This window comes from Hippopotamus amphibius, chromosome 13 (genome assembly GCF_030028045.1).
Source record: "Hippopotamus amphibius kiboko isolate mHipAmp2 chromosome 13, mHipAmp2.hap2, whole genome shotgun sequence".
NCBI classification, from domain to species: domain Eukaryota; kingdom Metazoa; phylum Chordata; class Mammalia; order Artiodactyla; family Hippopotamidae; genus Hippopotamus; species Hippopotamus amphibius.
Window position 1 is genome coordinate 101,685,171 of NC_080198.1, and position 11,847 is coordinate 101,697,017.

General features: G+C 50.8%; 1 protein-coding gene across 4 annotated transcripts in view; it reads right to left on the reverse strand.

Annotated features, from left to right (window-relative positions):
- HTT (huntingtin) overlaps window positions 1-4,658 on the reverse strand; it is a 134,138-nt gene extending 129,480 nt beyond the window's left edge. For 3 of the 4 annotated variants that reach the window (XM_057706712.1, XM_057706711.1, XM_057706717.1), the window contains exon 1: window positions 4,296-4,658. In XM_057706712.1, the coding sequence (XP_057562695.1) occupies window positions 4,296-4,507 (212 nt within the window). In that variant the 5' untranslated portion in view covers window positions 4,508-4,658. The remainder of the gene's footprint in view (window positions 1-4,295) is intronic. The other variant, XM_057706716.1, reaches the window with a different exon arrangement.
- Window positions 4,659-11,847: the final 7,189 nt, after the last annotated feature.

Consider the following 11,847-nt stretch of genomic DNA (forward strand, 5'->3'; position numbering starts at 1 on the left):
TCAACTTAAAAAATGGGAAAGAATAAGGACATGGGCTTACAAGTTAAGTAAAAGAAAGAAGCTCGGCCCCTAGTCATTCCTCGAACAGACATATTTTTGTCTTTAAATAAATTCTTAGCTGTTCAGTGATTGCAGCAGAGTTTTGTTATTTGCAGTTGAATACAATCCTAACTGATAACACCAACTGTGGCTAAATTCTGTTATGCTTAGCAGACAGAGATGAACAAGTCCCGTTGGTTCTACCTTCAAAATCCAGTCAGTTCCCACATGCTGCTGCCAACAACCTGACGGAATTCACCATCACCTCACTGGATCATGTCACTAACTTCTAACTGGTTTCCTGCTCCTGCCCACTCAGTTCTCAGACAATATTCATCTTAAAACAGCCACTCCTCTGACCAAACCCTCCAATGACTTCCCACCTCACTCAGACTAAATGCCACTTAGACTTTACTCCACCTTGAAGGAAGGGCCTACTGATCTGCTGTGGAACTCTCTCTACCTCTCTGACCTCGACTCCCTCTGGCTAATTCAACGCGCCACACCTACCTCCTGCTATTCCTCCATCCTTGGGGTCTGGACCCCCTCCCTCTGCCTTTATGGCTATCCCTGACTCTCTTCTGGTCTTTACTCAAAAGCCACCATCTCAGTGGCCCTTCCCCAGACACCCCACCTAAAACGTCCATACCTCATTAACCCTGACATTTCCTAGACCCCTTCCCCGTGTATTTTACTCAGGTATCCTGCTTATGGTTTGTGTCCCTCACTGAAGCGTTTAAGCTTCGTGAGGGCAGAGCTTTATCTGCTCACAGCTGTAACCCTGTACCTATTAGGATACTGGCTGGCACACATTAGACATTCAGCAAATAATTAAAGTCAGGGAAAAACTAGGAGGGAATCTGAAGGAGAAAGTGTCAAAGGTCAATGTCAACTGCCTGATAATTGCAGTTAGGACCCTGCCAAGCCAGAGCTGGCACTCCCCTGCAGGCCAGCCCTGCTGAGACTGCAGCCAGTACCACCCCGGACCCCTGCATCCTGAACGCTGAGCCAAGAGTGGGCACTCAGGCCCTGCAAAGGAAGCCCACACAAGGCGGGTGACACTGCAGCTCCACAGGAAGCAAGAGCCATAAAAACAGAACAGTTACTTCCTAATTGCTCTTGGCGACTCTCACTCTGGGGAAGGGATTCTTCAGCTGAAGCATTTGAACAGAAAGGCCAAGATCCAAATTTGTAAGCAGTGAGTTGTTACTCAAAATTAATGACTACCTGCTTTCTCAACAGCAAAGTACAGAAAAATATATTTAGGCATTTTATTTAAAATAACTATAATTAAGCCCAATGCAGCTGATTTCAGAGCGTGCTAAGAACCTTTCAAAGTTACTATTCCAAAGTACTTTTGTTTTTAAAAAGTTAAAATCTATCTTCATATACATTGGGTGGGCCAAAAAGTTCCTTCGGTTTTCAAGTAAAAATGAAAGACACATTTTTCATTTTCACCAAGACCTTTATCGAACAACGCATTCACCCTTTTGTTCCACTACCTTCTGCCATTTTTCAGGCAACTTCATAATTCCACCATCCCAAAGCTTTTTATCGTTCTGAGCAAAAAAAAAAAACTGCTCCAGGTGCCTTTTACAGTATTCCATGGAACTGAAATTTTTTCCATTAAAAGAACTTTGTAAAGACCAAAATAAATGGAAATCCAAAGGTGCAGTGTCTGACGAATATGGCAGATGAATCAGAACTTCCGAGTCAAGCTCTAACAGTTTCTGCCTGGTCATCAAAGAAACATGAAGTCTTGCATTATCCTAATGGAAGATTATGCGTTTTCTGTTGACAAATTCTGGACACTTTTCATCGAGTGTGGCTTTCAGCTGGTTTAATTGGGAGCAGTACTTGTTAGAATTAATCATTTGGTTCTCTGGAAGGAGCTCATAATGGAGGATTCCCTTCCAGTCCCAGAATATACACAACATCATCTCCTTTGGATGAAGACCGGCCTTTGGTGTGGTTGGTGGTGGTTCATTTCACTTGCCCCACAATCTCTTCTGTTCCACATTATTGTACAGTATCCACTTTTCATCGCCCATCACAATTTGTTTTAAAAACGGAACGTTTTCATTAAGTAGAGAATCGTATGCAGAAATACGGTGAAGGTTTTTTTCCCTTAACTTACGCGGAACCCAAATATCATAGCAATTACGTAACCAAGGAGGTGCAAATGATTTTCAACACTTGATTTGGGTATTTTGAGTATGTCCGCTGTCTCCCACAGGGTATAACGTTGATTGTTCTCCATTCGATCGCTATCAACTTCAACTGGTCTACCTGATGGTGGAGCATCATCCAGCAAGAAATCTCCAGCACGAAATTTCGCAAACCACTTTTGACATGTTCGATCAGTCCCAGCACCTTCTCCATATACTGCACAAATCTTTTTTCGCATTTGGGTTGCATTTTTACTTCTCTTGAAATAATAAAGCATAAAATGCCAAAACTATTGCTTTTTTCTTCCACCTTCAATATTAAAATGGCTACACAAAAATTCACCAATTTTGATAAGTCTTTTTTTAAAAGCACGCTGATATGACAGCTGTCACATACAATCTAACAAAACTATTTTGAACAAAGTCAACGACAACTAAATGCTACTAGAGCCATCTTACAGAAAAAACTGAATGATGCTTTTGGCCCACCCAATACATAGATTATATCTGGTAGCATACACAAGGAGGAAACATAACAGTGCTTGCCTCTGGGAACAGAGTTAGATACTCAGGAGAAAGGAATGAGAGAGACATTCTAATTACCTTTCCACAATTCTGGAATTTGTATCACATCAATGCATTATTTACACAAAAATGATAAAGTTTAAAAATAAGTCAGTCATACATTTCTTTACAGTAAAGTAATGAAACAAAACGTATCTACTTTGTCAAGCTAGCTTAAGAAGGAAACCTCTTTACACCCACACTTTGAAGAAGATAAGCAAATTCAGGTTCTGTCAAATCAGCAAAAGAAACAGAAAGCATGGTTTCAGACTGACCTAGTATTTGAACAGGTGGACAGGGACCGCAGTAAGACCTTCCTTCCCAACCAGAGCCCTACCTAGTGCTTCCGGTGTTTACACAAGACCCACAGATCTACCTCCAGGAGAAGCACTACCATAAAAGTCTGGGATGTGTTATGGTTATGTTATCTGCTGTAGATAAAAGTCAAATTGTTAAGACAAACAAACAAAACCCCCAACTTTTCTCTAAGTATCCAAACAGGTTTTTCAACTTTTAAGCAGAAAAGTTATTTCTAAACCTTATTTTAACAGATAAGCCGAAATCACTGCCCAAATTTTCACTTTCTAAGTAAACCTCAGGACACAGCAAGGATCACATCAGAAACATAAAGAAGAAAACATGACTAAAAATGAATCAGCCTTAACAAGGTAAGCGTCTTAAAGGGGCTCCTCCTCCAAAACTTTCCTCAGTGAACGCCACCCGCGCGCACCCAGATCCGAAATGAAACGACCCGAGACGAGCAGAAGCCCGGACCGCAGCAGCCCGCGCCCCGACCTCTGCCGCACGCCCAGCGCGCAAGACTTCAGGGAAAAGCGCTCGCGTTCCCTCAGAAGGTGCCAGGCACGGCCTCGCTTTCTCTGTTTCAAAAATCCCCCCTGGCACAAGCAACAGAGACCCCTGCTTCCAAGCGGCCGCGGGACGTCAGGACAGGAGCCGCCGCGGGGTCCGCAGCCCCGCGTGCTCCGCAGGCTGCTCCACGACCCCGCTCACCACCGCTCGCGCCCGGCGGGAGACGCGCCCTCAGCCGGACGTCGCCCACTCCCAGCGGCGGACAGGCGGGGAGCCGCGGCCCGCCCTTCCGACCCCGGCAGGCGGTCCCGGGCTTCTCACGCGGGGGCCACCACCCTCACTCCCGTGCCTGCAGACCGACGTGAGCGGAGACAAGCCGGCCTCTTCCAGACGCTTCACGCCGCGCGGCGGCCGCGAGCTGAACGGAGCGGCCTGCGGCCGCGGCACGGCCGCCGCGCAAGAGGCCCCCACGGCGGCGCGCGCCCCCGCCCGCCAGCCCGACGCCCCACGGCATGATGTCACCACGGTCCCCGCACCGCTGGGCTCCAGCTCCCGGAGCGGCCCGCACCCCCAGCCCGCCCCCTCCCAGGCCGGGCGGAAAGCCAGGTTCTGCTCACAGCGCGGCCCCGGGCGCTCCCCCAGCTCCGCAGCCGGCAGCGCGGAGCACCGGCGCCTCTGGGAGAGGCCGGGGAGCCGCGGCGGGCCCGCACTCACGGTCGCTGCAGCGGCTCCTCGGCCGGGCCGGGCGGCGGCGGGGGCGGCGGCGGCTGAGGCGGCGGCTGCGCCTGCGGCGGCGGCTGAAGGGGCTGAGGCGGCGGCGGCGGCGGCTGAGGCGGCGGCTGCTGCTGCTGCTGCTGCTGCTGCTGCTGCTGTTGGAAGGACTTGAGGGACTCGAAGGCCCTCATCAGCTTTTCCAGGGTCGCCATGGCGGCCTCCAGCCCCGAGGGGACAGCCCACGGGCCCTCCGGGCCGGCTCGCAGCTCCGCTCAGCAGCGCGGCAATGAATGAGGCTCGGGGCCGCAGGCAGGAGCGGGACCGAGGCGCCCGGCCATCTTGGGTCCGTCCCGGCAGCCCCCGCGGCCCTGCGTCCCGCGACGCTCCGTCGATGGGGCGGGACCAGGCCGGCGGGATTGACAGCCAGAGGCGGCGGCCTCCACCAATGGCCGGACGCGGCGCCGGCCCGCCCCCCGCGCCCGCAGTCTCCTCTACTAGAGCCGCCGTGACCATGAATATCACGGCGCTCCTCCCAGGCGAGGACAAGGGGGCCAGGCGAGGAGGGGCGGGGCCGGGCGGGGCGCGCGCGGCCGGGAGCGCGTGCTGCTCTCGCGCAGCAGCCCCTGGTGGACGAGCCCCAGGCCGACGCCCGCGGGTGGCAGCAAGGGCCTGCCCGGGGCGCCTGCCCAGCCAGCGGCCCGAGAGGAGGGAGGGCTCCCGGGACAGCCCTGCAGAGGAGGAAAGGGGGAGGGGCGCGGAGGAGCCGGGGGGCCCGCAGGGCGGGGGCCCAGGTGTGGCCCCCAGAGAGGAGTGGAGCCCTGGGGGGCCGTTCTGCGGCCCGAGGAGGAAGCAGCCGAGGGGCCTGGGGCAGGCACGGGTGGGAAAAGCCCGCCCGGTCGCTGCCTGTTGCCCGGAGAGGCCGTGGCTGCTGCAGGAGAAGCGGCCCCGACGCCAGAGACGCCCCAGCCGCGTGCCTGCCAGACCCAAGGGGGTCCCCTCCCCGGCCTGGGACGGTCCCCGGCTCCAGAGCCCGGCCGCCCGGCGGGCCGCAGGCAGCACGCGGAGGGGCGCGCCCGCCTGCCCTCAGGGAAGCGCGTGGGGCACGCGGGGCAGCGCCCAGCCCTGGGCCGCGGGCGCGTCTCCGCCCCGCTGCAGAGCCCGCCGTCCCCAGGCAGTCGGGTGCACAGACGCCCAGCATCACCGCAGGAGGCCTTGCGCCCGAGGGGGCGGCAGCAGCCCTCCGCTCGGGGCGATGGCCTCAGAGAGACGTGCCGCCGCCCTGAGGCCCCCGTTCCCTGGCCGAGTCAAGGCCCGGTCCGCAGGCCAGGCCACGTGCCGGCCCTCACGCGGGCGGGTGACGACTCGGGCGCCGTGGCGGGCAGACTTCTCAGACGGCCTCGTGCCCCCTCCTTGCAGTGCCCCATGAGCGCGGGCTGTCACTGCCGGCTTGCTTCTGATTAAAGTCTACACTTTAAGGCAAGACAAAAAGCTGTAAACAGAGTTTTCTCTGCCTCTCGGGCCTCCTCCGCCCTCCCTATCGCGCGGCGAGCATCTGGCTGCATTACCCTTGAACCAGACCCCCTCCGGGATGGGATGCCTGCTCCACCCCAAAGATCAACTTCTCCCTTTCTTCTCGCCCAGCCACGTCGCTTCTTAAGAGATTAGCGTTCTTTCCCAGCTCTGTAGGGGTCGTAATGATTTACTGCTCGCTTTGTATGATGAGTTTACCTGGACTCTGTACCTTTGGTGAACTTTACGTAAAATGTCAGTATGTCATTTCAACGCACCGTCCTTTGTCTCAGAAATGTATGATTGTGGCCTGGGCTGGAAACGGTTCTCAGAGCTTCTGAGAGTCTGTCTCCTGGGTTATAATCCTCACTTTGGCGGGGATAAAATTCTCTTTTTTCTTCTTAACTTGATCGTTAATTGAATTTTCACTGACACTACCAACATTACAATAGACTGAGGTGGCACTCCCGGGATTAAGTTACAAAAGATTGAGGCGCCCTCCTGCCCTCCGCTCCTTCTGGGCTCTCACACATTCTTAAAGCCAGCTGCCATGTTGAGGCCCACAAGGCCAACAGCCCAGGGAGAACTGAATCCTGCCAACACTGCGTGAGCTTAGAGGCGGACCCCTGCCCAGTCAAGCTTTCAGCTGATAGGCAGATGGTACTTCTTTTTTTTGGCTGTGTTGGGTCTTCGTTGCTGTATGTGGGCTTTCTCTAGTTGTGGCGAGCAGGGGCTACTCTTCGTTGTGGTGCACGGGCTTCTCAGTTCGGCGGCCTCTCGTTGTGGAGCTCTAGGCGCGTGGGCTTCGGTAGTTGCAGCACATAGGCTCTGTAGTTGTGGCTTGTGGGCTTAGCTGCTCCACAGCATGTGGGATCTTCCCGCACCAGGGATCGAACCTGTGTCCCCTGCATTGGGAGGCGGATTCATAACCACTGCGCCACCGGGAAGTCCCAGCAGATGGTACTTGAATGCAGGCTTTCGAGAGATCAGGGAGTGAAGGACCTCACTAAGCTGTGCCCAGATTTCTGATCCACAACAACTGTGAGATCCTGTGTTGTTAAGCCACCATGCAGTGGGTTACATGGCAACAGAGAAAAGTATTAGTTCACTGGGGCTGCTGTAACAAAGTCCCACAGACTGGGAGGCTCAAACTACAAGAACTTATCTTCTCACAGTCCTAGAGGCTGGAAGTCCAAGATGAAGGTGTGAGCAGTCTGGGTACTTCTGAGGCCTATCTCCTTGGTGTGTAGACGACCATCTCCTCCCTGTGTCCTCATGTTCTTCTGTGTTCCTTCTATGCATGTCTGGGTCCTAATCCTCTTTTCTTATAAGGACAACGGTCATATTGGACTAGGGTCCATCCTCATGACCTCATTTTATCTTAATTACATCATTAAAGACCCTTTCTCCAAATACAGTCACACTCTGAGGTGCTAGAATTTTCAGGGCACACAATTCAGCCCATCGCAGTAAGTAGTACAGTTGTCTCCTAATTGCCACTCTGACCTTCTTCGATCACAGGACTTCAGTTTGTATCCAGGCACTTTTCCACTGCATCTCCCTCCTTCCTTTTAGCTGGCTGTAGCCATGTGAATAAATAAGTTATGGCTGATGAGACGTAAGCATAAATGATGTGTGTTATTTACACCTGTCTTCTTCCTGCTGCCTGGAATGGGGACATCGTGGTTGGCCTTTGAGCAGCCATTTTGGGTCATGAGGATGAAAGCCACATCCTGGGTGATGGAGCTGGCAGGATGGGCTGGAGGTGCCATTCCAGCCTGGCCAGACCATCTCTGGACTTCTCACAGACGAGTATCTACAGGAGAGAAACATAATTCCACTTTAAGCCACTTTTACTTTGGCTTATTCTGTTCATGGGCTCCTAAACCAATTCTGACCAGTCCTGAGAGGGTATGAGTCACTAAGGGACCACAACAGATCAGTGTGCATTAGCAGTGGCAAGAAGAAACTCGTCTGCCTAGAACTTACTATAACCCTGACAAGAAATCTTACAGGAAAGCCTATTGAAAGGGACTGTCCACAGGCGGATGTTTTTAATTCAGAGAAAACTTTGGCATAGTTCCAGAGTAATCAAAGATTACACAGCAGGGGAGGCAGTTTGGCCTGCTGTCTCCAAAGCCTTCAAATGCACATAGCCTCTAAACAGCAAAGGCACTCCCAGGAATTTATCCTCGGAAAAGGATCATACATGTGTCAGGAGGGCCACTCAGTACAGCAACATTTAGGACAAACAAAACAAAACATAAATGCTGGACAGATGGAGATTGGCTCAATGAAGCAGGACACATCCCTGTGACAAAACTGCATTATTCAGATCCCGTTTTAGAAGAGTGGTCATGACACAGAAAAAGGTGTGCAGTGCATTCGCAGGTTACACTACCGCGTGTAACACAATCCCCCCCCCCACCCCTTTAAAGAAAAACGACACACATGTACATAGAAGGTGACCTGATCAACAAGTCTATAACAGTGACCCTCTCTGGGCAGGGCAATTACAGGAAGTTTAATCTGGGTGCTTTTTTGTATTTTTCAGATCCTCAGCAATGAATGTGTACTATTCAGGGGAAAAACATGTAAAACAGGTTTGAGTGGAGAACGAAAAATGAAAGCCTAGCAACACACTTGTGACTGATTCTGCCCAGGAAAAGAGATCGATATTTAAAGCAGCCTAACACCCTCCCCCACACACACACACACAAATGGGGTACACTCCAGCTGGGGGGCTGGCACCTGCCCTAAATCCAAAACCAGGTGGGAGTTCACTGGGGGTGAGGCCTTGGGTCAGAAAAAGGAAGCAGAGCCATGAGGAACAGGATGAGTGCACTGGCAGCTCCTGAGGGTGCTTTAGCGGCCACCCACCTCTCCCCCTGCAAGGGTTCCTCCCACTTTAGAGGGTATTGTTGCCACATATCTTTTTTACACTCAAAAAAGTTTAAAAAGAGAAAGCTCCAAACAATATCAACCTGTCATGTTTCTATTGCCACACGTTTTAATTCTACATAAATACACGCACTGCAGAGACATAGACACAGCAGTTGTTGTTTTGAAAAGTCAGCTCTTGTTTACATTGACACCCAGATGTACCATTTTCTTTTCTTTTCTTTTTTCCTTTTTTTTGGCTGTGTTGGGTCTTCGTTGCTGTGTGCAGGCTTTCTCTAGTTGTGGAGAGTGGGGGCGACTCTTCATTGCGGTGTGCAGGCTTCTCATTGTGGTGGCTTCTCTTGTTGTGGAGCAAGGGCTCTAGGCACTCGGGCTTCAGTAGTTGTGGCACACGGGCTTAGTTGCTCCGTGGCATGTGGGATCTTCCCAGAGCAAGGCTCGAACCCGTGTCCCCTGCATTGGCAGGCGGATTCTTAACCACTGAGCCACCAGGGGAGTTCCCAGATGTACCATTTTCATTATTCTTCCTCCATGCCTGAATCCCTGATCTTCCATCTAAGGATCATTTTCTTCCGCCTGGAAAACACCCTTCAGAATTTCTCTTACAGTGGATCTTCTATTGCTGAAATCTGTTTCTGTTTATCTGAAAACGTCCTTATTTTGCCGTCTTTCCTAGTGGATTTTTGGTTCGGTGTAGAATTCAAGGTTGGCAGATACTTTCTGCCAGCTGATGAAAGATCCAGACATCACAGTCTTCCACGTTTCCTTCTCGCTGTTGAGAAGTCAGCTGACTTAATGTTTGAGCCTTTGGAGGTAAGCGTCTTTTTCCCTCTGGCTGTTAAGACTTTCTCTCTTTGGCTGTCTGTGGTTTCACTGTGCCCTGTCTGGGTGTGTAAGGAGACAATCACTTGTTACAGGGGATCCCATAGAGTGATCTAGCCACAGGCTGCTCAGCAGGAAGGGCTCAAAAGCCTGGCCAAGACCAGTTCTGAAGGTCCTGGGTGCACGTTCCCCTGGTGAAAGATGACAGGGGTCCTGGTGTCGTCTTCACCAGCAAAGCCCTTCCCTGCAGCCTGAAATCTGCCCTGGCTGCAGGACTGGCCAGGGACTCCCTGTCCCCTTATGATTCCCCTATAAATACACGGAGTGGCAGGGAGCAAGGTCCCTCTCCTGGGGCCCTACCTACACTGTGGCCATCTGGCCTGGGGCTAACACAACTCTCCAGGGGAGGCAGGTGCTTCTTCTGATGACCTGCCGGCAAGTTCCCCCATCGGCTCCAGTTTACGGCTTCATCATTCTGGCTTGGCTACACAGTAGACTTTCTTTTATTAATCTGCTTGGAATTCGTCGGGTATAAACGTGTGGGTTGATGGCTTTTGTGTTTTGGAAAGCTCTCATTCATTATCTCAAAATATTGCCTCTGTCCGGTTCCTGTCCGCTCTTCCTGGTGTTCTCACCACATCCTATCTTCTCTTTTCTCTTTCTCTCATTGTTTTATTCCAGATAGTTTCATCTGACTTATTTTACAACTTGTCTTTTTAGCTATTCCCATTCTACTATTAAACCTTTAATGTTAACCATTCAGTGCTGGAATTTTGTAGTTTTCAGTACTAGAATTTATACCTCTTTCTCAAGTATGCTGTGCCACTTTTTATAAAGTTCCTAGTTGCCTGCCAAAATTGTCAACCTTTGCAAGTTTTCTCCTGTGTCTCATATATTTCCATTATCTACAGCCTCTGAGGGAATTTTTGTTTTGTTTCTTTTGTTTTTTGGCTGCGCCGCACAGCATGTGGGATATTAGTTCCCTGACCAGGGATCGAACCCACAGCCCCTGCATTGGAAGGCAAAGTCTTAGCCACTGGACCACCAGGGAGGTCCCATGGATCTTGGCTTTTAAATACCATTCTCCAGCGACTTCCCTGGTGGTCCAGTGGTAAAGACTCTGCCTTCCAATGCTGGGGACGTGGGTTTGGTCCCTGGTCAGGGAACTAAGATCCCACACCCTTCGGGGCAACTAAGCCTGCATGCCACAACTACTGAGCCAGTGTGCCTCAACTAGAGAGCACACGTGCCACAACTACTGAGCCCAACAGCTCTGGAGCCCTTACGCCACAACTAGAGAGAACCCTGAGCTCTGCAACTAAGACCAGACACAGCCAAAAATAAATAAATAAAATATAAGAAAGAAAGAAAGAAAGAAAGAAAGAAAGAAAGAAAGAAAGAAAGAAAGAAAGAAGGAAAGAAAGGAAAGAAAGGAAAGAAAGAAAGAAAGAAAGAAAGAAAGAAAGAAAGAAAGAAAGAAAAGAAAGAAAGAAAGAAAGAGAAAGAAAGAAAGAAAGAAAGGAAGAAAGGAAAAAAGGAAGAAAGGAAGCAAGAAAGGAAGAAAGGAAGAAAGGAAGAAAGAAAGAAAGAAAGAAATGACATTCTCCGGTAAAAGGAGTCAGGGCTCCTCCAGAAATGGCGGGTGCCTGCTTTGAGGAGGCAAAGATGAGCCTGGATCATCTTGTGATATAAAATTTTAAAAGTGCTTTAAAAATAATGGGCATGTCAGAAGGAACAGAAGTCACCTTGAAGGGGCTTCCAATGAATTTGGGACAATTTGAGCATTAATAAAAAAATAAAGATGAAACTGATTATGACTTAATTTTTTTTAAGTGTCTATGGTAAGATTCAAAGCAGAGAAGGAAGAGTGGAATAGATGTGTGTGGGGAGGAAAACGCTTCCTCGTGAAAGAGTGCCAGGCAGTCAGCACAGAAGAAACAGGGGTTTTGACACTCACAAACCTCGCCTCCCAGCCGAGGTCAGGCCAGGGGCATCGAGAGAGCCAGGCCCACTGGCGGAAGGCCTTTGGGGAAGGTGGTGTCATTCTCACAGGTCCGGAGAACAAGCCCAAGTGACTTACTAATTACAAAGAGAAACTGTACTTACACATTGGAGAGCTCTGGCTCTCCCCCTTGACTGAGTGACTAAACTTGGCCCCACAGACCGAGGGCAGACTGACACCAGGACAAGCCCCACCTGTGAAGCTTTCTTCCTAAAGGGCCTGATGGAATCTAGTCAGACCCCCGGACCAGAGCTGTCCAGTAAAATATGTAAATCACATATGTAATTTTTTTTAAAGTAAAAAGAAACTGCTTTTAAT